The sequence below is a fragment of the Ciona robusta genome, chromosome 2 (genome assembly GCF_009617815.1).
Source record: "Ciona robusta chromosome 2, ASM961781v2".
In the NCBI taxonomy this organism is placed as follows: Eukaryota; Metazoa; Chordata; class Ascidiacea; order Phlebobranchia; family Cionidae; genus Ciona; species Ciona robusta.
Genome location: NC_143236.1, coordinates 7,720,406 through 7,747,932, shown reverse-complemented (window position 1 = coordinate 7,747,932; position 27,527 = coordinate 7,720,406). Strand labels below are relative to the sequence as shown.

Below are 27,527 nucleotides of genomic sequence, written 5' to 3'. Positions count from 1 at the left end.
AGCGGTAAAAAACAAAAAGCATGATAATAGTTTTTTGGTATTTTTTTAGCAAAGCTTAGGAAACCTTACTAAGATTTCGTAATTTGAAATTAAAGCTAAATGTGGTCATTTAGAAAATAAAATAAACTATGTTCCAGCTACAATGTACATGCTCAAAAAATACAAAAAAAATACAAAGCGTCAACATACCAAAGCTACAGAGGGATACATAAAATTTTAATTTTCGAACACACTTTTTACGCCAAAATAATATAGGTATTTGTGCCATAACAATTATTTTTATTTTTCCATTCCAGTGTCTGCCTTGTTACTTTTTATTTTTTTGTATATAAACATAAAAAATTTGGAATCTGGCTTTGCCGAAATATCTAACAGCATAAAATTGTCCATTTTTGTGGTTTAGTGGTCAGGTACTCGTATAGTCAAATACAGAACCATATTCGATGCTCAATGCTGCTAACAGTGTGGATATTTAACGATAGTTGTCAGTCACAGTAAGAAAGCAAGAAAAATAAGTATCATATATTCATTACAAACAAAATTTAAAATAACTGCGGCCACCTTTCAATTATTTTTTGCTGGACGAACTCTGACCTGTCAATTAAATCTTCTTCCAAAATTCTGTGATAGTAAACGCCCATTCTATCCAAGTATGATGTCATAATGTCGTCATAGTTGAACAATTCTTTGATACCGGAAGTTTCGACGCGAATTCCGTCGTCTTCAATAAACTTTTCCTGCGGCATTATGACGAAGACAATGCATTGTGTTTCGTCACGCATTCTGGAGCAGAACGACTTTGAATTATTAAACCAAAAGTAGTTAAAAATGTATCATAAACTTGTTCAAAAGTTATAATTAAAAAAGGCATAGAACACTTAACTCTATATTCCGAAAGATTTAACCAAGAAATGTTAAAATTGCAACACGTCTCGATCTCTTGCCCCGACTCCCTCCTACAATTAAATTACTGTACCCAACTCAGACGGGGAGGTCGAAAAAAAAGGTCGACAAGGGGTCGGAAAAAGTAGGGAAATAGGTCGGAAGGAGTTGAAAAAAGCGGGAAAATGTCGGTAAATGTGTTATTTTTCGTCGCACCGTTTTATCGCAACCACCGCAGCATACCTCGTGATCATTTCTTTCACTTTCGATAAAGAAAGAGCTTTGTTGGCTGCTTCTTCTCCTACGTACATATCCAAGTAACAAATTGGATCGATGACACCACGATCATAGATGCATATCGCTTCGTTGTAACCTGTTGTATTGTTGTTATGGTAGGGTGGCGGGGGAAGATGGGACACCCTTTCATTTTATTTTCTCGTCGCATGATGTTGTAAACATAGAACATTCAAAAATACCGTTGTTAATTGTTTAAAATGCGATAAGAATATTCTATTATTAACGGCTTAAGGTGTCCCGTCTTCCCCCTCCTATGTATTGTGGTACTTCAAGTTGCATGGTGGCAGGAATTTACCCTTTAACCGTGAAAGCTGTTTGTTACGTGCAATAGATTTTCCAATTTCGAATGTAAAAGGTAAATTTTAAATTTTAATCTCTAGTAGGCCATGATCAAACTTAGTTACAGTTTGTTTTTCGTTAGTTTATCTCCGCAAAAGCGGTACAATGTACTTGGTGGTTAATTACTGCACACACCAGCATATAGTTGCAGTTTTAAGCATCAGTTAAGAAAAGGAAGTTTAGCTATTAGGTTATATACACGGCCTACTAGAGATACGGCCTGATAATTCACATTTTACGTTTGAAATTAGAAGGCCTATTATACGTCACAGCCATCATTATTATCCCATTGTTATCCATTGTTTGGGTGTAAACATATCAGCATAGTATACAGTTTAATTTGAATATTCATTTAAAAAAGGTGTATACTAGTCGCAAAGAGAGTATTAGGATTGTTTTGTATTAATAAAGTGTTTAAAATTAACTGTAAGATAACCTACAGGTAGTCTTTTATCTCTAGTATCTCTAGTAGGCCGTGGTTATATATAAGTATGCTAAATATAAAAATGAATAAAAGCTTGAAGCGCATATCGCTTGTTGTTTAATTAAATGGCTCTTACCTAAATCTTTCATTTTTATTTCCATCTCTTGCTCCCTTTCGTATTGTTTATCCAAGATCAGAAAGTTGATTTTTTTCATCATTTGTTTGCATTGTTGGGTTTCCTGTTGATGAACAACACAGTGTATAACAACCGATATAATGTTTAGTATGCCTTCCTCTTTTTATAGTGATGCTGGGTTCGAGGCTCGACGCTGCTATTATTATGGGCGCATGTTTGGGCAAGAGACGACGATTGGTCCAACCCGGCGGTGGTCCCTTATTTGTTGTCGAAATTCAGCCATATATCAAAATCACAAAAAAACGAAAAATCACACATTTTGTAACCCCTAAGCCGGCACGAGGCGTATGAAACAGAACACCCTTTATAAAAAGTAATTGTCGCATATTGCTGTACCACAAAAACGTTCGTCATGCCATATAATACTGTGGGGGCAAGATGAAAGCACATAGTATCCCATATAACAATTAACAACGCTCTTCTGGAGTCGTGAGAATATTCTTACAAGGGACAGAAAAAGATGGGCCATCTTGCTCCAACATGTTATACATATACAATGTACCTATATTGATCTATCTATACATACAGTATTGAAACCACTTTCCGCCATAAATTTTCTTGCGACTTCGGGTGAAAACATTAAAGGTGTTTTCGACAACTTTTTCGGTTGAACTTGTTGCAGATGGTTAAGCAATGTAGTTTTACCGGTGGAGTGGGCGCCTGATATTAGAACTGACTTCATTTCTCAATATAAAATCTTATAAAACTGAAATACTCGCGTAACCACAATTTGTTGATCTGTACGCCCAAAAAATTACTTTTATTCGTTTAATCAATTAATCCTAGCTCTGTTCTGTAAAATAGTCTGTTTAAACAGCCCTATATAAATAACACAATAAACATGTGTCTTAATGGTGTTTATACGGATAAGCAATTACACAGAATTTTGCAATCACTAACTTAACCTATCCGTACTTTTATTGAAATGTTCTGTATATAAAACAAGGCTACTACTGGTCTGATATTAAACAAAGATTGCCGTGGAAACAGCGAAAACAAACGTTTCATTGAACGGAATCGAATGACTAGAAACTGAAGTAATGCGTAAGGGGAAGTACCCTTGGTAACTTGGTAAATAATACCAAGTTGATTATTTACGTGTCGTGTGCAAAGATACGTAATTATGTGTTTGCCTCGTTTGTGCGACATAGAAAGTATTTACGTGTAAAATACAATACGTGATTTTAAAGGTAATGCATGACAACTTGCTGGCTTAGGATATATAAATGCAGTATACTCACAGTTATTAGCTTCTAGAACCCTTTTTTAAAGACTAGGATTGAACTTCTACCTTTTAAAATATCTTGAGTCTATGGTTGTATTGTATAAATACACCTCAGACACAATAAATGTATCAGAAAGGCCTTGTTTAAACGGCTTAATACGTATATCAGTATAACGTATGAGCGAGTTGGCATTTTTGTGTTAATTCAATGCTATCATGATAATGGTACTTCTAAAAGAAATTAGAAGATAATCATATGAAGCTAACACTTTGTATAAGTTCATGTTCAAGCCACGCACCCAGCTGTCGCGTGTATGAATTATTTATTTCCCAAGAAATATAGGAGACGGTTCGGGCGCTCGATCTTTTTTAAAATAATTATTTGGTAGTCTTAATTTACAGACCGTGTTGCAAGCGGATGTATATTCGGATAGAAAGCATTATTTTAAAGCAGAAAAGCGCAAAATAAGTCACCAACTGACTTCCTTGTCATAACTTAATATATAGTACAGTGGGGAAAAACGGGACACCTACAGCACCTATATTTCTAACATTACGGTCGTGTTTTAAAGAATTAACAACGGTGTATGAAAGTCCTGAGAATACGGTTTTATAATTCTTTGGATGTTATTTGTTTATTATTAAATGGGACTAGAAAAATGATATAAAAAACTGTCCCATCTTTCCTCACCCTATATACAGTATAGTTTAGAGATTTATGGTGTGATTTGTAAAGTTAAGTTTTGATCGTATGTTTGTAACAGTTGTGGGAAGTGTAGTTTTGACTATATATACTATATAGCTTTGTTATCAATTTGTGAATAATGTTGGGCCGGATTAAAAGGTCACTGGAAATGTTTTATTTAACGCAGTTAAATATTTTAACATCCAGTAAATGCAGTACAAGTTTACATGGGTGCAGCATTAGAAGTATATAGTTAAAATGACGAAGTATTGACGATGTGTTTAGTAGTCATAGTAAATATTACGTGTTTACGTTTATTTGCCGTGCATAGTTAGCGCAGGAGTATTTACAACTTATTACAAAGCCACATCTGTGATCGACAGTTCGTGCACGTAATGATAACGCTTCGTAAAACCGCTGGAGTTTTTCACCACGCGAGAAAATTTTCGTTTTATGGCGAAAAGTCCAAGCAAAACAAAAGTGCGATTCTCCAGAATTATCAAGACAAAGTGTCGAATAGAGAAATATTTAGAAAGCTCGAAAACAGAATTCTGACTTCCTGGCTGATAGTAAAAAGAGGGTTGCGACAGTTCTGCGATGGCCCGGGGCATCATACATTTGGTTGGGATTGTAAAACGTCTCACGTGATAGCAGAGGACGATTGTTGTGCGCACACGCGTGGTAGAACATTTCAGACGCATGTTAGGTTACGTGATGCTAATTTTGGTTTCGAAATAATTGTGTAAAAGTTTTAGACGGTGTAGGACAGTCATATTCGTTTTGAAAGCGTTTTGACGAAGTTAGTTGGGAATCTGTGTTATACTGAAGGATGGGGGAAGGCGGGACATCTTATTAAGCCATACTATATTCAAATTTAAATATCGTGTTTTAAACAATTAATGGTCTGTGGGAGTAAGAATACAGTTTTATAATTGTTTGAATGTTCAATGTTTTCTACTAAATGAGACTATTAAACAGAATGAAAAGATGTCCCATCTTCTTCCACCCTATATTGTCTAGTTGTGTAAATTAATTTTGTATCTAATTTTGTATCTGAGTTTTATTAAGTGTATAACTAACCCAACTAATATGAACCGCAGTAGATTAGGTATCAGTCTTATAATGTTTAGTTGTGTAAATTACACCACTTGCGCGAGCTAAATACATATTTAGGCGATAGAGTGAGTGATTAATTGCTCGCCAATCTCGTATGTTAGACCACAATGTAGGAGGAAAGCATATATTGGCTAATGGTTGGATGAATGTAAAGTGGTTTGGTACCATGCATGGCTACTCAATGCATTAAGTACATGCCACATTTGTATAGTAGTCACGGCCTACTTAATCTAGTAGGGTGGGGTAAAATGGGACCTTTTCATTCTATTTTCTCGGCCCATTTAGTAGCAAACAAAGAACACTCAAAGAATTATAAAACCTTACCCTTGCGACTCCCATAGACTATTCTTAATTGTTTAGAACACGATCAGGATGTTTGGATATTATGTGCTAAAAGTGTTCTATCCCCCTTACTAGATTAAATAGGCCGTGACGATACAGTTGACCACACATCCATCTTCCTTCACAGTTCTATATGTGTGTATAGACTGTAGAGACACATTAATATGACAAGCTTAAACAAGGCAAAGAAATCTGCCATTCAATGGGACCAAGCTTCTACAGATAGTGGGTTCGGTTCAGATGTTTCGAATCGTCACCTTCCTACGTCATCCGGGAAATCCCCGCCGTGCATCAGCAAGCAAGCTAGAGACAATTCAAAATCTCTTCCAAGTAATTTGAGAAGCAAAAGCCAATTCAAGTGGAACGACATCGGATTGGACGATTTTGATCACGTGCGCTACTTAGGTGGTGGGGGTTACGCAAGAGTCGACCTCGTAAAGTTTAAAAGGTGGGTTGTGACGTTTTTACGACGTCATTAATGACGTAAGTCTGTACAATGCATTGCATACTTGCATAGAAGATGGGCCAATTATTAAAGAACGTAAAGCTACGTTTGTAATGTATGGATGTAATAGCGATTTCGGATAATGGTTTTAAATATATTTAACACAACACCTGTCATCCTACTTTCCAAGATTAAAAACTAGTTTCTAAAACATACGATGTAAAATAATTTAAACTTGTATGTTTATATGCTTATACTCTCACCGCGCATTAAGTTTACGAAGCGAGGTTTAAAAATGTTACCCCTTTTTTCAGTTGTAAATGTAAGCATAATAACATTTCACATAACGTCTTATTTGTTTCCCTATTTTTCAGTTCCCAGACCAAGCATAAAAAGGAATATTTCGCGTTGAAGAAAATCAGTAAAAAGTCTTTAATTGAAGCAAAACAAGAATCGCAGTTAGAAGCTGAAAAGGAAGTTTTGAAGATGGCGGAATCAAGGTAAATAGCCGCAAGCTAATAAGTTGTTTACAAGCGTGTGTGATTCTAAAGGGAGATACGGAACATTCGTGAAACTGTGGATTATCCTAATTTGGTGCTAGTAGGAGTAACAAAACACTAAAGGGTAAATTGAGATAACAGACCAACTTTGGTCAAATCTCAGGTTTAATGCACGACCTCACCCATATAAAATATAATAGAGGGTATATGTTTTTTTGAAATGGGCGAACGAATAAGAGCATTTATGTACACTTATTATTTCTAATTGTAATATAGTATTATACCAACAGTTTATAGCACCAGTTTTTATTTAAAACAAACCCTCTTATCGCATTTCCTAAAACCTTAATAAGTTTTGGTCCCACGAAAAGTTAACTTGGCAATACAAGACCTTTTAAGTTGATAGTACGTCCGACAACCACAATTTATGTCAAAAAGATCCCTAAATGAGTTCGTTTCACGTATTTTATATTTACGAAAAGCCAAGCGGAACTATAGCATGCATAAGTCGATTTACTGAAAACGTAATGCCTTTCTCCTTTGACTAATAACCAAAAGTTCACGATGACGTTACGATTACACTACAGGCTCCTCCATGGGAACGCAAACATGCCAAAATATGATGCTCCATGTAAATTATAGGGGTAAATATAGTAACACGTAATTGGTAATAACGCGATAATTAATAACTTGAGCAAATGGCTAAAAGAGCACCCTGATGTTCCAAAAGATAGGCGCCTATATGACAGGAACTGAACTTACCTTTATATATTCAGATTCATTCCTCGGCTATACCGAACCTTCCGAACCTCGAACCACGTGTTCCTGGTCACTGAAGCGTGTCTTGGGGGTGACTTATTCTCATATTTGGAACATCATGGTGTAATGGGGGTAGCAGTGGCCCGCTTCGTGGTTGCTTGCATCACTGAAGCTTTGGATTATCTCCATCGAGTGTTACACGTCATACATCGTGACGTCAAAACCGAGAACTTGCTAATAGGAGAAGGAGGTTCGAAATTTGACATTTATAACACAATAAAATGCAGCATTATTAAAGTAGGATGGGGGGAGACGGGACACATTTAACACATACTATTCAAATACCTGTTACGTTATAAGAGCAAGGAAAGCTACAACATTAGTATGGCAGCAGGTCTTCAAGTTTAGAAGACTCTCTTTAATAAACTTGTCTCTTTTCTAGGTATTTTGAAACTGGCAGATCTTGGATTCTGTAAAACCTTGGACCAGCCAACCAAACCAACTTATACCTTTTGTGGAACACCAGGGTAAATAAAATTTGATCAACCTATACTTGGTAGAATATATAAATAAGAAAAAAGATTAGAAATATTTACCAGTGGTCACTAATAGGTTAACAAAAATACTAAAAACTAATCATTTAACAAATTGCATACGTGGCAACTCCTATAAGTGGGCATAAGGTGTATAAAGGAGACCACCTGTGTCATACCGACTTCCATTGTCCCACCATGCATTCATTTTCTCATTACACTTGATACTAATTAGACTATATAACAATTCTTTAGGTACATCGCCCCAGAAGTAATACTACATACTGGCCACACGTACAGCGCTGATTTCTTTTCACTTGGTGTAGTAACATACGAACTTTTAACCTGCCGCTCGCCGTTCAGACGGAATGCTGTGATTGACACGCACAAAGCTACCCTACGAGGCATAACAGGTTTGACCACGCGTATGTAGACATCCTATACAGTTAGGGGGGGAAAGATGGGACACCTGTTCATTCTATTTCCTCGTCCAGTTTGGTTGTGAACGAAGAACATTCAAAGAATTATGAAACCATATCCTCACAACTCCCATAAAAGACCGTTATTAATTGTTTAAAACACGATCGGGATATACATGGATATTATGTGCTACAGGTGTCCCATCTTCCCCCACCCTATTATCTACGCAGTATTTCTTTTGGAATACTTCTGCGTAGTGCCTATGTTGTTAGGGGTTTAGCAGCCACATTTTTTAACACATGTATAGTTTTACCAACAACGTGTTTTAACGACTGTAGTTTTGCTGTTAATTCCATTCTTTTCGCTGTTTTTTTTTATTAATTTGATCTTCGTTACTGTATTCAAAGACACAAATTACATGTTGCGCTATACTCCCTTTTTAAGGTTTAATTTAAAATAATGGCCTTTAAGGTTGCTATGCTGGCGCAATCGCTTATATTAACACATAAATTGTGGGCCTTACACTACCAATTAAGTTATTAAACTTTATACAGCTGTCAATATCACCTTACTTAAAACTACAACTTTACATTTAAACTTCGTTACAGAAATAGCCTTCCCAAGCACCTTAGATTTCATCACGTGTACTTTTATACGAGCACTCTGCTACAGAGAACCTGAGCGACGACTTGGGGCAGACGTGAGTGCATTTTCAGTGTTGATTATTTCGCGTTTTCACGCTGCACGTCTGTGACGTCATAATTATAAATCGCGCAAGTTTTGACGTAATAATCAGCGTTCCTTTGTTTGCAGATTCCACACCACGATTGGTTTTACGGATTTAACTGGAACGACTTACGTTCTGGAAGAATGATGTCTCCTTTAAAATTAACGACGCGAACGTAAAGTTGGCTGAAGTACTTCATGATAATCATTCTTCTAATTATCTGCATAACTATTTACCTTGCTTGCATGTTTCTACCTGTTTGTATCAGTCGTTTCTTTGGTATACCTGTTGCCCATATATACATTGCACCGAATAAATTTTACATATGCACAATTCTATGTTAAAGTTCGTATAGTAGGGTGGGATAATACAGTTCAAGTTTTTCTCTTTTCTCTCGTCCTAATTGGGAATAAGCAAAGAACTCTTACAAAACTAAACACTGATCGAATCCTCACGACTCTGAAAGGCGTTTTCAAATGTCCTACATACTGAGTCTAGTGAACAATGGTCAATATTTTTTAAATATTAACAACATGAGACGTAAAAAGTACTACGACTCCAGGAAATCTTTAGTGAAAAAGCTTTGAACAATAGGGATAAATTTTACTTTTTTAAAAATATTTATTAACTAGCAATAATCGCGCCTCGGATAAACCGAATTAGCTACGATACCGCCACCACGCAAAGCTAATGATAAATATCATCAATCGTCAGAACCATCAGAACCAATTCGCGATAGAATCTCCACCTAGCGGTAAACAATGGGTATATTACTTACCACCAGGTGGCCATGTAAAATTATATACACGATTAAAATTCCATCCCAGACTTATTTAGGTAAATGATATATAAAAAAATTAGACTCAAACGAAATTGAAATCATTGTTGGGTAAAAACAGTATTTTAAGCTCACTGGTTAATAAAGGAGATTATGGGGCAGTATGTATTTAATGCGGATTGCATTTCAAAAAATGTTTACTATTTCATTCTTTCTAGTGGGTATGAGCATTAAACTTTTTCTTCATATATTACCATATAATAACATGGTTAAGATAATGAAACATTACCAACAATTTAATATTTTAGTTGTTTTATATTTTTTTGGCAGAAAATAAAAAAAATCTTTGCTTTTACAAAATATTTGATTGGCGGCTTCACTGCTAATATGTGCGGCTAATTCAATTCAATTAATTTATTATCTTGATGATTGCTATCAAGTGCCGGGGTGTTTTCTCTGCATAATTTGGCCAACGATCGAGAAGTAATAATCACTTTTAAATTATGCATGTTCAAAAATATAAAAACGAGTTGAAGGCGACGCGTATATGGGAAACGAAATGCAAAAGATTGAAATCGTGTCTTATATATGAAATGCAGCTCCGTGGTGTTTTGTTCAGTTATAACAGTCAATCACATAAGAGACTTAAATTGCTCACCCGCTATCGATGTGCTTGAATTGGTTTGAAATATAATTGAATATTTTACGAGACAGCAGTTTAAAGTTTTGTGGGAAAGAATAAAAGTGGAATAGCCAAGCAGAAAAGATGTTTTGACAGCATTGAAAAGTTAAGAAGAGATTTGTTTGTTTTATCTAAACGTAAAGAGCTAATTCTTTTAGGCAAAAGCAAAAGAGTAATCAGAAAAATAAAAACAAGCTCAATTATGAATATATGGAATAGTAGTTTATAACGCTACTCTATCTATAACAATATGAACAGTATAGGGTGAAGGAAGATCGGACTTCTGTTTAGTCTGTATTCTCATCAAATTTGGCGGTATACAAAGAACATACAAAGAGTTATAAAACCATATCTTCACAACTCCCACGGACCATTGTTAATTGTTTAAAACAATATCAGGATATTTGGATAGTATGTGCTAAATGTGTCACACTCCCTCCCCAACACGTTTTTATAATTCTTTGAATGTTTTTTTTTGTTTACCACCAACTGGGACGAGAAAATAAACACGCGTCCCATCTTCCCCCACCCAACTATAAATATGGTGTCAACAAAAAGAAACTTACAATGTGAATATTTTAAACAAAAAAACGTTAAATTAAAGTAAGGAACTAATTAAGAAAAAAAAGGCCTAAACTAGAAACAAATAAAAGAAAACGGTTTAATTAAAGTGTGAAATTACTTTTTAAAAAAAGAAAAAAATGGTATAAATTAAGTTAAAAAATGAAATAAAAGGTTTAGTTAAATTGACGAATTACTTAAATTAATGAAGTGTTTTTCTAATCCAGGTGCCGTAACAACAGCCATTTCAACAACGGCTTTTATTTTAATTTGATGCTCTCCGCATGTTCCCTATTATTGATTGCGCTCTAACGGGTGATTACTTGACGGTTAAATTACTACGTGGTGAGATTTACATTGATTGCTTTAAAAGGACGAAGTGGATTGTTTTAGTAGATGGTTAAGATTTGAGTAAGCATCAGGACTATATAGCTTGAGTTAGATATTGCCTGTTTTATGACTTTTTATCGTATATCATTTTGTGGTATAATAGGACGAGGGAGATGGGACAACTTTAGCACAAAATATCCAAACATCCTGATCGTGTTTTAAACAATTAACAAAGGTCTATGGGAGTCGTGAGAAAACGGTTCTATAATTCTTGGAATGTTTTTTGTTTACTATAACAATATATGTGGTTCATATATGGTACGATTAAGGAGTTGTCGTTTTTTCTTCTTTTCGTTATAGCTTATAAGATTTAAACCGCAGTGGTACACTGAGAAAATACAAATTAACGAGCATTCTATTACGTAAAATTATAATACGGAACAAAAGCGGCATTTAGCAACACGGTACTGTTAATGGCGGTAATTTTAAAGTACAAATTATAAATTTGTTGCCCTTGGCCATAATGCGCTCTATGTACCTATATATTAAACACGCTGTGTGTTGTATATACAGTACGGTTTATGATTTTAAACGAGTTGGTAAGTTCGTATGTATGTATAGTACTGTTGCGTAAGATGGATACTGTTTGTATATAATATTTCCTAATCGTATTTTATACATGTGAGAAACCGGTTACATAATCGGTCAAATATCTTTGTTTGCTACCAAATAGGATGATAAAAAAATAAAAAAATGGACCGTCTTACCCCAACCTGATAAATGTAAAATTTCATAATATGTGAATCGAAAAAAGCATCGTGTCAATCTAAAATGGACTTCGCTGGGAAACAATGACTCTGGGAATGCGTGTAGAAGTTTATTAACCATCTTACTTCGGCCTACTATAAATGCAAATTTTCATTATTAACTGTAAATTGGACCGTATGCCAATAAAGGATGGCTGGAACAATGACTGAAGGAATATGTGCAAAAGGTCAGTGGGGCACAGAACTGCTGATTCATTGCTGACAACGTGTATTGGCCAAAACGTTAACTATTGCCTTGTAAATCTGACGCATTAATTATTGAACGGTTTTGATTTAATCTTGTGTTTGACATACACGGGCGAAGAGTCTCATTAAATATAGAAGGTATTACAGTTGCTGGTATATCATGTTCACATCAAATATGAGTAACTCGAGCCCACACTCGGGTGTGAGGCGGCCGCTTTTCGGTGAGAGTTTCGGAAACATTATGGCTTGTTGTGGTTATGCTTTTGCACGCAGATGGCGAAGGGTATTTTATACATGAAAGAAATAATGAAAGAGACGATTTTGTTTTTACGCTTCAGGGATTGAGCGATAAGTGAGGTACTTGACTGTTAAGAGGCGTGAACCAATGTAAGTGTTAGTGATGACAGATCTGTAGGCTGAGAATTACTTGTATTGTTCTAAATGACGTTGTTAAAAGAAGTCGATCGCCAATCTACAAAATCTGGGACGAAATTCAACTCTGCCTGTCAGCAGTGCATAAGTGAAAATTTACAGGTAGGTTTAACAGATGACTTTAACAGCCAAGCTTTAACTCGGCGTTTTTCACACACGTGTTTATAGTGTGCGAGGTTAACGACTGTCGCTTTTCTGGCAAACTCAATTTTTTTTAAATAATACGATCTTTTTCGTTGTCGTGGCCAAAGAAAAAATGAAAAAAAGTAATGCTTTAATATAAACAAATTACTATATTTCTTTTAAAAATGGATTTAGGGTATTTTATGTTCGAGTAAGGTGGACCTTTTTTTCAAAATGGGATATTATATGTATCCATCTTACCCCACAGTAATATAAATCCAAAAGTAACTTAAACCGTTATATGCGCCGTTTTAGGTTACGTCGGGATCTCACCTCTCCCCGTCTCCCGCTCGCTCACTTACCGCAGAATGCAAACGGCAAGACGATGTACGTCACTCGGTTAAAATGAGGTTCACCTTGAAAGTTTTGCGGTCGCTCATGTCAAAGAGAACGTGGGTCATTTCGCCGGATACCAAGTTCACGTATCAGTAAGTAAAGTCTCGCGTCATAGGTTAGAATATTTAAATCGTCTGGGATTACTATTGTATTTTCGAAATAGTGTTATGTACGTGTACTTGCGCAAGAGACATAGCGAAAATTGCTTAAACCATAAATTATCCCATAAATTAAAAAATGGTCCCAAAAATAATTACCCACAAAGTTACATATACGTGGTTACTTGTAAGCGGGCATGCGGTGAATGAAACAAAACATCCATGTCATAACGACCGTCGTTTTTTTTGGCCGCGCGTGGATGAATAATTCTATATTTGTTTGTTAAATCATATCTAAAATTACGAATTTATCTTCATTATATTAAGCAAACAGTATGATATGATTTATCGTATATTGGTCACGTATCCTCCCTCGTGGGAAACTGTTTGTGGTTTCATTTCGTTGCAATAATCGATTTTTAATCCGTAATATTCCGCACCGTTGTTATTAAGGCGTGGATGTGTGGTGAGAGGAATGCGGGGACGATAAATTTTTGTGCAGTCAAAATTCAATGCATTAGAATGAATGCCGAATGAATGTAACTTATTTATTCGGGGGACAACGATGGTCGTTAGGGGACGTGTGTTCTGGTACATTCATCTCGTGCCAGCTTACGAGTTACCATGTATGTAACTTTGTAAATGATTAATTTAAGACTTTTTTTTCTTTTTGGTTGTTGTACTGTATAGCTGATAATTTAGACAACCAATATAGGAACCTCTGTTCGGCGCATTTTTCATAAAATGTCTTATACAAGAATACCGACCACTCGGCTGCCACGGCGAATGGCGAATGACAGATATTAATTCTTCTTTACCAAGGCGTTAAAACTGTTTTCGAAATTTAGGACACTGGATTTAAGAAAATCAAAACTAGAGAATGTGCCAGAAAATGCGACTCGTTTGGAATTACTACAAGCAGTAAGGCTTGATGGGAATGAACGGCTAGATGACGTCAAGTTTCTGGGGAAAATCCCTCTCTTGAGAGTGGCAGCGATGAAGAACTGCCAACTTACAAGGTGAAAAAAAAACAACACCTAAGATCAGAAGATTTGATTAAAGAAAGTTTCCAAGATTTTTGTTCCGAGTATACGGTAAAATATGGTCCGGTTGCAATTATTGCGTATTTGCCCGCAACGCGCCAATATACACATACATATATGCGCTAAAGGTCGGACCAAATATCATGCCGGAACATTTTTTACGACACCGGTGCACTGAATACAGTCTGTGACACGGTTTGTGTTTAATAAACCGTGGTCTTGCCTGACAAGGAAACTCTTTCATGATTCTGTTCCTGACACCAGTTAATGAGGAACGAAAATCACGGCTCGTCAAGTTATTTAGGAAGATCGAAATTCGGTAAATATAAAACGCCAGCGGTTAATATTTATAAATAAAGAAAACTTGACACCGATGTACCTGACTCGTTACAGACATTATCCTTGACGGTAAAAGTTCGAAACCAGAAGTGCCCGATGCGCATATTTACGTTCACACACAAAAATACGTTTCAAACTTGACAACTTAAGTATAGATATTAAGCGTACTATACTATATCTAGTAAATCGGGTTAATAGTTCATTTTTGCATTCTCTATATTACAGTCTTAATTGATAGTAAACAAAGAATATTTACAGAACTATATAACCGTATTCTCACGACTCTTATACAGCATTGTTAAAAAAACATGATTAGAAAATATCCATCATACCCCATAGCCCTAATATAGTACGCGACATAACACTTATGTTATAACCTGAAAAGTATTCCCATCACGTGAGGATAAAAAAACGATAAAATTTTGCATCGAAACTTTCAGATTAAATTGAAAATATTTTCAGTCTTAGCTTTCCATCCGACATGCTGGAATACATTCAACTACGTGCGCTGGAGGTTTACAATAATCCTTACTTGGCTGATTTCTCGGATCTTGGTCGATTATCAAAGCTACAGCATCTTAACATCGGCAGGTATGTATTATAGAGTGGGAAAAGACGGGACACCTTTAGCACATAATATCCAAATATTTTGATAGTGTTAAAGTGAAAACATGTTCCATGTTACCCCACCATACTAAAATATCTGCATGCCGTCGGAAAACTACATAACATAATAGCTCAGTTTACCACACAGTAAACCCATTCTTGCTGTATTTTACAATATTTAAACTAAAAATGTGTTTTCTAGTTGCAATATTGAAATTTTGCCAAATGAATTGTTCGAATTAAAACGATTGAGGGTGTTGGTGCTAGACGATAACCCTTTACTAGAACCGATAACTGATTTGTCGCCTTTAGATAAACTACAAGTAAGTTAAAATCGATAGACTCTTGATTAGGAACTGAATGTCATCGCGCGGCCGAAAATGACAGTTGTTATAACATGTTCCGTTTTATGCACCTTTACCACGTATGTAAATTTGTAAGTGATTATTTTTTGGGAAAAATCTTTTTATTTTGTCTTTGGATACACAGTGATGGAAGCGTCGAAGTTATATCCCCTGGGCCACAAGGTTCAAGGCTTGTCGCTGCTACCATTGTGAACGTATACGTGTACTTGAGCGAGACATTAACTGCAGTTTCTTCAATCTACCATGTAGTCACTAAAGAGCTGTCTAAATTGTCGGCCATACAAAAAATGTCTACAAAGTTACATACGTGATACTGGTAATTTTTAAGCTGACATGAGATGTGTGAAACAAAACATCCGTCTTGTAACGACTGTTGTCGTTTTCCGGCTACACGAAGATAAATAAATTCCATATGTGGTAACTCATAGGTCGTTCCGGCCACGCAATATAGTAAGTTTACATTCATTTCTACTCAACAAAACAATGTTCCCAGGTTTTACTGATGAGAAATTGTAATTTGACCGAGCTGCCGCATTCCTTGCGTTGTTTACCACAGCTTATGTTTATTGCTGTAGAACAAAATCAAATTTCCCATATCTCGGCTACATTAAACACCCTTGAAAATCTGCAAGTACTGAGTATATATGGAAACAGGTAGGAAATACACTTAGCAACTGGTCCTTTTCCCCATATTTTGTATTATGACTTTTATTCTAAGATTCCATTTGAATAACAAACTGACAACGCCATTTAGGCGAAATACATATATCTTTTATGTTATACAATTTGCTGGACTTTTTTGTCTGTTACTTATTCCGAAACACCGGGTTCCGATTTTTATCTTAGTTGAATATTAAACCAGAAACAGTAATTCCCTTTTCTTCGCTGTTTTAATTACTCTGATCTTGGTCCTTGGATGCCGTGTTAGAATAGATTTATTAATTTTATGAGGTTTTAAAATTTTTTAGGGGAATCCACATATCAAGCAAACTTGGGAGAAGTCAATCGCTGAAAAGAATAAACGTGGATCTCAAATTTTGCCAGAAGAATTTGCCAAACAAACTTTCTAAGATGATTAACGTTTGGAAAGACACTCCTTGTGCTTGGTGGAAGCAATTATGACGACAAAGGACCACTATGACATCACTGTGGGCAAGCAAACAATAGCTGAGATGCAGACATTCATGTTCGGTTGGACTTCTTAACAAGGAATTCTTCTAAAAACAACGACAGTTGTTTTGATAACGCCATGATTGTACAACACATGCATAATTCAGAGGAAGTACATAGCCAAGGATATTTCTGACTTTCCATCACATGTCACCCACGCTCCATTTATAAAACTCGTCTTTTAGCGCTTGTTTGTTGGAGATATTTTCATAATATTTCTTTTCAAAGCCGTTTGACCTATCCAGGCCGTCCCATCTATAACCTGGCATGATGTTAAATCTGTTGGGGGCGGGCGCGGGTCCTCGGTATTTAGGGAGATCTGAAGTGACGTATAGTAATGATTGAGTTACATATATAATACAGTAAGATGGGAAACGTTCAGTAAAAAAACAATCACCCACAAAGTAATGGGGTGTATGAAACACCCGTGTTATATCGACTGTCGTTTTTTAGGAAATATGGGACATTATGTGCTTACCTAACAGAATCAATCTTGCCACACAGTTACATACTTATTAAGTATAAATTTATTTATCCTTATAAGGAATGTCGTTTAGCTGTTAATTATAATCTCTACACTATTTTTAATTCGATATCACCATTGTGATTGAAACAGAAGGGAAAAAATGTTATGTTTTAGGAATAGAATTAACAGAAAAACACATAAGTCGTTACAACATAAGTATTTATAGCAAGGTAGTTAAACTCGTTGTACTTCTTACACATTTGTACACCGTTGTTCTCTTAGAATAAAAATCACCCACAAAGTTGCATACACATTATTTTATTCTATGTTATGTGAGTGAGGTCCCACAGGATGGCCCACTATGGGTCCTAGGATTTAAGCCAGGATTGGCACATTACACCAAAAATTCAGGATTTGTACTGATAGTGAAAACTGACCTGGTTTATTCCCGGATTCTTTTTTCTTCTTCCGAGCAAAGTACTCGGCCATGGGGTCCTCGGCTCGCATCTCAGCTCGACGCATCGTTTCAAGATCTTCGTCATCGTTGTAACGAGCGAGAGGTTTGTTGGACTCATGGATCGTGTCGGCGACAGCCGATGCTTTCAACTCAGCTTGCTTCACCCTAAAACAAGTAGATGGTTATGCAGAGGCAGAAGTAATGTTATGTGTGTCCAGAGTGACTTTGAAACAGCAGTCACATCATAGGTTTTAGAATGTTAGATTTCCATTTTAACCAGATTTTAACTTGCTGTTAGGTGTCTATACATAGCAGTATCTTACCCCACACTAGCAGACCTCCAAAAAGTGTTATTTTGCATAAACTGATGATTGAAAGTTAAAACTATGGGTGTCACTTACACCTCATAGTTGCACCGGGTGCAGAAAGTTAAATACACCCTGTAAGTACATTTCAACATTGTCAGCTAAAATTTCTGTGTAAATTGCTTGTCTTTCTTCATTGGGATCATATTAGTGTTATTTCAACAGTTACTTAAACAGTAAGTTAAAAAAAAATTTCCTAACTACATCTTACCCGCCACCCCATCTGCTATATTTTTCTTCTTTTTGTCTCCTCTTTTCCGCCTTCTCGTCTTTTTCTTTTTGTTCTTTCTCTTTGTCGATACGTTTACCAGTGCCCTTCTCTCGATAAACAGCCTCTAAAAAAAAATTCTTTAAAATAAACACATTACCTAATGGATACTGAAGTGGTAAAAAATTATCTACCTTAAAATTAAAAAAAAAAAATGCTAAAAAATAATAATTCCCGCTACAGTTACTCTACATGGAAACTGGAAGCTTTAATAAAGTAACCCTGACCCTGTGTAACATATGACCCCTTGTAACCCCAAGTGACCCCTAGTAACCCCATATGATATGTAGTAAGGTTATATAAAGTGATAAAATTAGAATATTAATATAGAAGAGACATATTAACATCAACAGTTTAAGATTTTGTCACATACTTGCGTTTTTATATTCAGTAGCAAGTTTGTCGAGCTCAGATTCTTGTTTCTTTCTTTCCTCCATTTCTTTACGAAGATCAGTTACACTTGTAAGACCACCAGCTCCCCCACCAATCATACCCTTCTATAAAAATTAAAATTAATGCACATATAAACAAAACTTTTAATTTTGCCCTAAATCTGGGGTGACATTGCTAAAATACCGACATAATCTTAGTTGAAAAAAATAGTGAACTTCATTGATTAATGCGGCCTATGACTGCATATAGTCATGTTCCGATGTTTCGTTATAAAATCATTTATAAAAATGTTAAATAATATGGAATATCTGGTACGTCAACAAGCAAAAGATACAAAATGATTTATAATAACAGTATTCCGTCCAGCAATCACTTAGAGGAATACCAATTGATTTATAGAATCTTAACCAAAAAATCTAAAAAAAGGTAAATGCCTTCGGGTTGGGACAACAGGGGTAGGAGTTTAGAAAATACCTTCTTTTTGTCGATAGATTTTTCATTGTTGTGTCGTGTGTTTCTCTCCACACTTATATCTGAATCGCTGTCGTGTCGTGATCGTGAGTGTTTTGAATGTTTCTTCGATGCTTCATTGTTTCTTTTACTTCGTTGATCATTATTGTCACGACTTGATTTAGTCCTTCTAGTAACCTCAAGGTCGCTATCGGAATCATTTTTATTTCGTCGGCCATTTCGTGGCAGATCTAGGTCACTGTCATCATTATCCCTTCGCTGTCTTGTAGTTTTATTACGAGGCACATCAATATCGCTATCCGAATCGTGTCTATTACTTTTCTTTCGTGAATCCCCACCACGAGGTAAATCTAAATCACTGTCCGAATCATGTCTGACTTTGTTCATTGTATTTCCCCGTGGAACATCAAGATCGCTGTCACTTTCATTAACTTTCTTACGTGGTACGTCTATATCACTATCCGAATCATATCGCTTCTTCTTCTCTTTCTTTCTTTCCTTTTTAACGGAAGCAAGACTGACAACACCATCTTCATCATCATCTTCCTCTGAAGCTCCCATGGCTTTCCACATCTTACTTCTTCGGTAACGATCAAGTTCTTTCTCTTCTTCCGTCCTCACATCCAAGTTTTCAATCACTGGTTTTTCCTCCTCTGTCTGCAAAATTACAAAGTTTTAAATGTAAAAAAGTTTTCTTATTTAGATGCCATTAAAATATTCTGGGAATATCTAAATAAGTTATTTTTTACTGGCCTATTTAAATTACTTTTTTTAAATATGTAAACAATTTTTACATGTTTTCACCATATTAGTATACTTTGTATAATTATTGTATAAGGAAACCAAAAACTTTATTTTACTTGACGGATGATAATATTATTACTTGTTTAATAATAATTGAATCAACACATAATTAGCTATGTTTAAACGTTCAAAGCTAGCAGGCTGATGCTACTGACCAGAAATTTCATTTCCAGCTCATCATTATCCACTGGTTCTTCCAACATTGCATCATCATCAACTATCTTGAATCCTTTTCCTTGGCTGGAAAATAGTTACAGAATAGTAAGACACAATTAAAATTTATAACGACCAACATTTTCTGGACAAGCAAGAATAAAACAAGTTATATTGATTTATTCAGAGTTTCGTTAATGTATGCAAAGAACAGAACAGTGAAACTTCAGTGGAATGTAACAAACTTGTCACAATCAGAGCTTTTATTATGGCGGTATTCTAGGCAGCGGTTTACAACGGACCGCTCGCTAGCGTGTCCAAAATATAATGACCGAGAAAACTAAGGTTATTCAGATTCCAGACTATATAGAACCCGGATGCAACTCAAACCGCACACAGACACAACAAAGAATACCTTACAACAACGAATATACGTTACAACAACGAATACGTTACACTACAAGAAATACGTTACACTACCCCCCTCACACGGGTACACACGAGTTCGTATGAGTTTACGCCAGGCTGCCGTTCGACAAAAGCGAAATTATGACCGCAGCGCTGCACCGCTATCGTTTATGTCCGGGTCCTGGGTATGGTATTACTATCCACCCTACGGAAAAAAGAAATTAGGAAAAGGCTGGGTTGGACCGTTCCTGGTGATCCAAAAAATGTCAGACAATCTTTACCGGGTACAGAAATCGGCCGATCACCCCTCGCGTGTGGTACATGTTGATCATCTCCGACCATACGAAGCGGAGTATATGCCGGCAGATTGGACACGTGGATCGCAATTTGGACAGTTACATGACGCGATGAACGAAGCGCCAGCACAAACGCCGTCCATTGTCGCAAACGCGACACAACCAAACTTGTCTCGATTTAGGCGGATTCGGCGACCTCCAGTACGCCTCGACGACTATGTGGTCGGCTGAATGCCGTCATACTTTTCTCTTAATTGTGTATGCTGTACCATGCCCGTGTGTATTTTTTTGTTTTTTTTTTATGTATGCTCCCTTCTTATTTTTATCTACTTTCCGAGGTCGGAAAAACATTTTTTGAGGGAGGGGGGTAGTGTAACGTATTTCTTGTAGTGTAACGTATTCGTTGTTGTAACGTATATTCGTTGTTGTAAGGTATTCTTTGTTGTGTCTGTGTGCGGTTTGAGTTGCATCCGGGTTCTATATAGTCTGGAATCTGAATAACCTTAGTTTTCTCGGTCATTATATTTTGGACACGCTAGCGAGCGGTCCAAAATCCCTCTGTGGTCACCAATGTAACAAACTTGTCACAATCAGAGCTTTTATTATGGCGGTATTCTAGGCAGCGGTTTACAACGGACCGCTCGCTAGCGTGTCCAAAATATAATGACCGAGAAAACTAAGGTTATTCAGATTCCAGACTATATAGAACCCGGATGCAACTCAAACCGCACACAGACACAACAAAGAATACCTTACAACAACGAATATACGTTACAACAACGAATACGTTACACTACAAGAAATACGTTACACAAAGAACAGAACAGTGAAACTTCAGTGGAATAATAAAAATCCTGAAAGATCGGTTTTAAATTTATATTACACTTGACAACAACAGTTCTAAGTTATATAAAATCAAATAAAGGGTATTTATTCAATGAAACTCACATGGTTTTCACTTTTTTCTTTCTCTTTTTCTTGGGCTTTTCTCCTGCGTCTGCCGGCGACAAATACCGTTTTAAATATTCTTCTTTGCTTAAAGAAGACATCTTGGTTGTGTCTACAATATCTGTAATCAGTAATATGAACTAAAATCAAGAAATATATAACAAAACAATTAATGTAAATCTTATACATGGGACTATACAAAGAAGACGGAAAATGTTTTCCGCTAGAGGCGGTAATTATTTAAATTAAAAAATACGGAAAAACGAACAAAACAGCACTACAAAGTGTTAATAAGTGTAAAACAAATTAATTAAATAATAAAAATACCTTTCTAAATACATAAAACACTAGTAAGAACATATTTCCCACATTAGGTCGGTTATATACGCTCTTTCGTTGTGTTTACTGTTGTCGAGTCTGTGGTGTAGCGGTTTGTGTGCGGTCGTAAACTCTCTTTGTTTCATTTTTACCGGGTTCGAGTCCCGCACAGTGGAATACTTTTTTTATATTTTTTTTCAAGTTTTTTTTGTTTGACGAGTTTGGGGTTAGGGGTTAGTGTTAGGTGTTAGGGGTTAGGAGTTAGGGGTTAGTGTTAGGGGTTAGTGTTAAGGGTTAGGGGTTAGGGGTTAGGGGTTAGGGGTTAGGGGTTAGGGGTTAGGGGTTAGTGTTAGGGGTTAGGGGTTAGTGGTTAGGGGTTAGGGGTTAGTGTTAGGGGTTAGGGGTTTATATCTTATGTGTATAAACCGTGAAACTAACTGCTCCCCATAAAATAGAGAAACGAATTTGTCATCGCCTCCTAGCGGAAAAATTTTTCCGTCTTCTCTGTATAGCTCCATGTAAATCTTATACACATTTTACAAATACAAAATTATTTACGGGGATCTCCCTTTTCTTCATAACATAGAAACCTGAAAATATAGAAACGATTTGGGGAGCCGTAGATCCAATAGACAATTATTACTCTTATTTCACAACAAAATATTTGAAAACAAAGAAAATAATTTATAACAGTAAAAAATAACAAAAAAAGGCAAACTTTAGGGATTTGTATATTGGTAATTGGTCGAAAAACCATTTCGGCGGCCACTATCACTGAATGGCAGGGTAACGTCGCAGTTCTTACACCATTCAGAGAGACTGTTGATGCAAACGGAGAAAGTGTGATCAAGGATTTTACAACTACGAATATTACTTGCCGTTATGGGATGCCATGCCTCTGCCGCCTGTAGTTTAATCACTATATGTGTTATTCAGTTGGTAAGTAATTCATAAAAGTGTTAAGTGCTGTATATAATCTTGTCCTTTACATTCGCTGTTTTTTTACTGTTACAATGTTTCTTTTTACTGTTACAATGTTTCTTTTTACTGTTACAATGTTTCTGTAAACTTCCTTTTTATAAATATTGGCATCATTTAGCATATGATCACAATAATAATGTCCCACTTTATATAATATTTTTCACATTTCTTACTTTTAGTTGACCATTTCTGTTCGCCAAACGTTTGATTTCCTTGCTTTACAATGGGGAGCGATTGTGGTGAACTTTTGTCAAATTGCTGGAGGGATTATTGGACTTTTCGGGGCGTACCGGCAGAAACGAAGAATTATAGCTGTGGTAAGTTGAACTAAATACCAAAGCAAACGTTGCTACTGAAGAATCCTCTTCCTATGTTATCTGCCTAACCCAATATAACTCTGTAAGTAATAATTTCAAGCTACCAACCACTAACACTTTCCACCAGCCTATTCTGTGACGTACCGAAGGATTCTTTACTAGTGCCAAGTAAAGCTAAATTGTGCAGAATTTGTGGTGACTTCAAACATATGGTACACTTATAAGTTGCACAACTGCCCTATGTATTATATCAACACAAGTTTAAAAATAAAGTTCTTTATAGGTTAACCTAAAAATATACATTGTCAATTTATGTGCGAATGTTTTGGTGTAAAATGTTTTGAAAAATATTCACAGTTTAAATTATTTCCCACAGTATGCTGCATGGTCCCTTATTTGGTTGGGTTGGAATCTTTACATTATCCTGCTTTACTTTGGGGTTGGGAACTTAAGCTTGGTAGGTAATTATTGTTTACATAAATCTCCTAGGTATATTTGATCTTCGGCATGAATCTCCTGGTTTTATGACTATAATAAATTCTGAGTGAATCTGACCCTGATGCTAATAGAGTTGAACGATCCTTATGTAAAGAAATACTGTAAAGTCTGCTACGAAAACATACAGACAAAAATCAAGTCCAACCAATTGTATAATAAAAGATATTTATTTCGGCTCCTTGTCATAATACATGAACACAGGCATTAAATTTTTGTGTTAGGAAAGGCAGGGATAACTAAACCCACAATCCAGTGAAACAAACAAGTCTAATTTATTGATTATAATGTTCACTGATTAATCCTGTGAACTAAATCCAAGGTAGGTTTGTCGTCCATGCAGAGGAAAACTAACACATTGGTATTTATTTCAGGCAGAATATATGGTAAGTTTAAACTTGGGTTTGAATGACAACTACACCTGGTTCAAAACCCACCCAGTTGGCTGTGCAGCAGAGGCAGTCTCAAAAGATAAGTTCTGTATATATCGGTTCGAATATATTGAGATTCTACAATCGGGTGTTCAGCTACTTCTTGCAGTAAGTCAAGTTGTTATGTATATATTAATGTTATGGCTACCTTGTATAGAACAAAAGACAGTAATAAAAAAACGTAAAAACAGCATCATTTTTTTTACCTATTAGTGTAGTCAAGTTACTTAAGAACAGATTTAAAATCAGTTGCCATTCAATTTCAAACAGTCTACATTGTTCTCTTCGGCATTTTTGTCTCTGCTATTTTATTGTAACCTTTGTTGTAAATGCTTGCTAAGTAACTTTGCTGTCATATATAGGTGATTGGATTCAGTTTTGCAAGTTACTCTGTTGGGATAATGAAAGAGGATGAAAGGACGTGTAAGTTTGAATCACTAATTATTTGCTACTTTAGCTGCTCAACAAATAAATGAAACTTATTTTGTCTGTTCGCCGTTTGGTCATGATAATGAAGAGCTTGAGAGTTTACAAATGCGAAAAAAACGGGTAGTAACAGTAAAACAACAGTTGTTAAAACTAGCTTATTGATAAAACAAAAAAAATATCGTTTTAGATAAAAGGGGTGACTATACACTCTACTCTACAGACAAATAAATCTGTTTTTTTATCCACAGTTGATTACCAAGTTGGTTATCGTAGCACTATCGACAACAAAGCAAGAAAATCAGATGTGAATTCAAATCAAAAGGTTGTTCAACCCCTAGTAGGGTAAGTTAGTCAGTGTTTTTTTTGACACCAATGATTCGTCTGCTGTATGGGTCCATATATCTTGCTGAAATCTCATCACATGCGAAGATATATTATTCCTCTGGTGAAGTCTTGCTGGATGGCGGACAAAAAATCAGAAATACACTATGTTTTTATACCAGATGAACTGTTAAAAAAAGAAGTAAAATAGAAAAAGTATTATGTTCAACAACAACAACAATATTCTAAACTAGAGTGTTTTAAATCCTTTCAGGTCAACTTTGAATACTTCATCAACTGTATGATAGACTCACTAATCACAATCATATGAACACACCTCATTTGTTGCACATCTTCACGTTGAGATTCACATCATCGCAGTAACTCAAGTTGATGTCTATTTGTTTCTTTTTACTTTTTCAGTATTTTCGATTTTGTTTAATGAAGTGCCGAAAAATTGTGTTTCATTTTCAAATAATTGTTTCCCATTGTGAGAATTATGTTCTGTATACGGTACAATACTAAGTGCCTTTATATATTTGTTACTTTCTAGCGGTGCCTACTTTTCAATGTGAACTTTGGTACATTTGAATTACCCCTTGTGACTTTGTTTACTATCAAGTATTATTACCTATTCATTGTGTTCGAGTTATTGGTCATGTCAAAGCTATGTTTGGTCATTGTAGTAAACAAGTATTTTGTTATTTTTTATACTTTCATTTGTAATCGAATTCCGTGCACAAATAAACACAATTTCATTTGATTTGCTTTATTGCGTAGTTTGATTGTAATTCTAAGGTTTTAGATAAAAGGGTCAGGATTGCAGTGCATAGTTATGTCCGGCACTGTGGTGTAATGATCGGTGTCCGGCACTGTGGTGTAATGATCAGTGTGTCTTCCGCTAACGCCGAGGTAATTGATCCAAGGCTCGCCGCTGCTACCGTTGTGGGGGTATGTGTCTTTGGGCCATACAGTTTACGGCAATTGCTGGATGTCTTAATATCTTGTTGTGCACGAGGTGTATGATACACAACACCACCCGTGTTATACCGACTAAGAACCAATATGCTTATGCGAACGTCTTAATTTAGCTATCTTAACCCAAAACTTCAGCTAGAATAACGCAAGCAATATGCCAACTGCATTTCAGTTTATATTTCCCTCCTGAATATATTGCTTCTGAAAAATGTCTGAAAAATGAAAATAGGATTAAAATACCTTCATAATTTATGTGGCTGGCGTTGGTGGAAAGCCACTACGGCACGACAAGTCCCCAGCCAATGGTAGTGGGTTTCTACTCTGGTGAGAAACCCTTGCGGGATGTTACTGTCCACGCAGGTTAAAGAAACCCAAAAGACAAGAATGATACAACGAATGCACATACACATGTGCACGACAACGACGACAAAAAGACAAAAATAATAAAACGAGGTGCAAATACAAAAAGGTGCAACAAAACATGCAATGAACACAACAGCTCAATCATAACCAAAAATGGACGGTTATAAATAAACTATAAAGCGGACAGCATTATTGAAACATCTTCAAGGAAAATATGGTTCAAATCCCGAAAGATAATCATCTGTAGTGTACACCATATTAAATGTTCGACAACAAGGAGTCGAAGCCAATAACGGCTCCGCACGTCCCAAATCACCTGACAAGTCGCCATGTTGGTACCGCGATACTCTCATCTTATCTTCACACAATATAATATCGTTCGGATGTTACGCACCGCTTCGACCGTTACGAAACTGCGTCCGGTTGTTACGAACCGCATTGACAGTGACCTAAATGACCGAGCGTAGCATCACTGGCGGCGACGTCCACGCACCAACCTTACCGTGACGTAACTCAATCAAAACTGACGTAACCGCACCGAACGCAGGTCATGACAATACTGACCCACCGTATCGACGACTGTATAGCATACTTGAGACGTGGCCATCGTCCCAATTACGCTATACATGCCAAATAGAAGTTACATCACATGGCTAGATTTATTGCGTTAAATGTTAAATTGTTTATTGGAATTATATAAACTACTTTTATCCGAATATTATACTGCGTGTTAATATTATTCGAGTAGTTGTGTACCAACATGTCGTTCATACCAAGCGATTAGGACAATACAGAACCGCTAAAGGAATCGATTGCAGAAGAAGTACTCAATAGAGTGTACGACAGCAAAATCCGATCCAGCAAGACGTTCGCCATAGTTTCATTGCATATATTTCAGTGACATGCAAAATGCACCAAAGTAGTGACTGACAAAAAGGCTGGCAACGTTAGGTCCAGCAAAAATGAGACACAAACACAAATCCGGCAACACTGTAAGAGTGCTCCAGCAACCACACCCCAACAACACACAACTCTTAAG

At 36.1% G+C, this 27,527-nt stretch overlaps 5 protein-coding genes and 1 pseudogene across 6 annotated transcripts; 3 read left to right on the top strand and 3 right to left on the bottom strand.

Annotated features, from left to right (window-relative positions):
• Window positions 1-397: 397 nt before the first annotated feature.
• On the bottom strand, window positions 398-2,947 carry LOC149740802 (uncharacterized). The gene is made up of 4 exons (XM_089872068.1): window positions 2,665-2,947; window positions 2,079-2,181; window positions 1,126-1,255; window positions 398-783 (listed from the first exon to the last, which is right to left on the bottom strand). Exons 1-4 carry the CDS (start codon window positions 2,818-2,820, stop codon window positions 543-545), a joined length of 630 nt encoding a protein of 209 aa, XP_089728194.1. The 5' UTR covers window positions 2,821-2,947; the 3' UTR covers window positions 398-542.
• Window positions 2,948-5,555: 2,608 nt separating this feature from the next.
• Window positions 5,556-9,223, top strand: LOC149740801 (cGMP-dependent protein kinase 1-like). The gene is made up of 7 exons (XM_089871623.1): window positions 5,556-5,954; window positions 6,326-6,451; window positions 7,228-7,460; window positions 7,653-7,737; window positions 7,999-8,156; window positions 8,772-8,863; window positions 8,977-9,223. The coding sequence occupies exons 1-7, from the start codon at window positions 5,671-5,673 to the stop codon at window positions 9,067-9,069; spliced, it is 1,071 nt and encodes a 356-aa protein (XP_089727749.1). The 5' UTR covers window positions 5,556-5,670; the 3' UTR covers window positions 9,070-9,223.
• A 234-nt stretch (window positions 9,224-9,457) lies between these two features.
• On the bottom strand, window positions 9,458-9,579 carry LOC149740800 (U4 spliceosomal RNA; annotated as a pseudogene).
• Window positions 9,580-11,683: 2,104 nt separating this feature from the next.
• On the top strand, window positions 11,684-17,599 carry LOC149740799 (uncharacterized). The gene is made up of 7 exons (XM_089873348.1): window positions 11,684-12,788; window positions 13,125-13,297; window positions 14,152-14,322; window positions 15,148-15,276; window positions 15,494-15,614; window positions 16,150-16,310; window positions 16,625-17,599. Exons 1-7 carry the CDS (start codon window positions 12,696-12,698, stop codon window positions 16,776-16,778), a joined length of 1,002 nt encoding a protein of 333 aa, XP_089729474.1. The 5' UTR covers window positions 11,684-12,695; the 3' UTR covers window positions 16,779-17,599.
• LOC149740798 (uncharacterized) lies at window positions 16,574-22,039 on the bottom strand. 2 transcript variants are annotated; one of them, XM_089873346.1, is made up of 7 exons: window positions 21,856-22,039; window positions 20,206-20,290; window positions 19,250-19,903; window positions 18,756-18,879; window positions 18,326-18,449; window positions 17,730-17,914; window positions 16,574-17,145 (listed from the first exon to the last, which is right to left on the bottom strand). In XM_089873346.1, the coding sequence occupies exons 1-7, from the start codon at window positions 21,954-21,956 to the stop codon at window positions 16,970-16,972; spliced, it is 1,449 nt and encodes a 482-aa protein (XP_089729472.1). In that variant the 5' UTR covers window positions 21,957-22,039; the 3' UTR covers window positions 16,574-16,969. The 2 variants fall into 2 exon arrangements, with proteins under 2 accessions (XP_089729472.1, XP_089729473.1); XM_089873347.1 differs by having other exon boundaries at window positions 18,756-18,876.
• An 876-nt stretch (window positions 22,040-22,915) lies between these two features.
• LOC149740797 (sodium/potassium-transporting ATPase subunit beta-1-interacting protein 3-like) lies at window positions 22,916-25,910 on the top strand. Its single transcript, XM_089873350.1, has 7 exons — window positions 22,916-23,112; window positions 23,334-23,471; window positions 23,848-23,928; window positions 24,341-24,505; window positions 24,760-24,820; window positions 25,075-25,168; window positions 25,422-25,910. Exons 1-7 carry the CDS (start codon window positions 23,056-23,058, stop codon window positions 25,450-25,452), a joined length of 627 nt encoding a protein of 208 aa, XP_089729476.1. The 5' UTR covers window positions 22,916-23,055; the 3' UTR covers window positions 25,453-25,910.
• Window positions 25,911-27,527: the final 1,617 nt, after the last annotated feature.

Excerpts from the sequence above, each read along its gene's own strand:
- LOC149740802 (XM_089872068.1), bottom strand. The coding sequence starts at position 2,820 with ATGAAGTCAGTTCTAATATCAGGCGCCCACTCCACCGGTAAAACTACA. Across the intron at positions 1,256-2,078 it reads AATAAAAATGAAAGATTTAG|GTTACAACGAAGCGATATGC; the intron begins GTAAGAGCCATT and ends ACAATACAACAG. Across the intron at positions 784-1,125 it reads GTGAAAGAAATGATCACGAG|AATGCGTGACGAAACACAAT; the intron begins GTATGCTGCGGT and ends GTTCTGCTCCAG.
- LOC149740801 (XM_089871623.1), top strand. The coding sequence starts at position 5,671 with ATGACAAGCTTAAACAAGGCAAAGAAATCTGCCATTCAATGGGACCAA. Across the intron at positions 7,461-7,652 it reads CTTGCTAATAGGAGAAGGAG|GTATTTTGAAACTGGCAGAT; the intron begins GTTCGAAATTTG and ends TCTCTTTTCTAG. Across the intron at positions 8,157-8,771 it reads TACCCTACGAGGCATAACAG|AAATAGCCTTCCCAAGCACC; the intron begins GTTTGACCACGC and ends ACTTCGTTACAG.
- LOC149740799 (XM_089873348.1), top strand. The coding sequence starts at position 12,696 with ATGACGTTGTTAAAAGAAGTCGATCGCCAATCTACAAAATCTGGGACG. Across the intron at positions 13,298-14,151 it reads GATACCAAGTTCACGTATCA|GACACTGGATTTAAGAAAAT; the intron begins GTAAGTAAAGTC and ends TTCGAAATTTAG. Across the intron at positions 16,311-16,624 it reads CTGAGTATATATGGAAACAG|GGGAATCCACATATCAAGCA; the intron begins GTAGGAAATACA and ends AAAATTTTTTAG.
- LOC149740798 (XM_089873346.1), bottom strand. The coding sequence starts at position 21,956 with ATGTCTTCTTTAAGCAAAGAAGAATATTTAAAACGGTATTTGTCGCCG. Across the intron at positions 19,904-20,205 it reads AGCTGGAAATGAAATTTCTG|ACAGAGGAGGAAAAACCAGT; the intron begins GTCAGTAGCATC and ends GTAATTTTGCAG. Across the intron at positions 17,915-18,325 it reads TATAGCAGATGGGGTGGCGG|GGTGAAGCAAGCTGAGTTGA; the intron begins GTAAGATGTAGT and ends TACTTGTTTTAG.
- LOC149740797 (XM_089873350.1), top strand. The coding sequence starts at position 23,056 with ATGGGATGCCATGCCTCTGCCGCCTGTAGTTTAATCACTATATGTGTT. Across the intron at positions 24,821-25,074 it reads GAAAGAGGATGAAAGGACGT|TTGATTACCAAGTTGGTTAT; the intron begins GTAAGTTTGAAT and ends TTTTATCCACAG. Across the intron at positions 25,169-25,421 it reads GTTGTTCAACCCCTAGTAGG|GTCAACTTTGAATACTTCAT; the intron begins GTAAGTTAGTCA and ends AAATCCTTTCAG.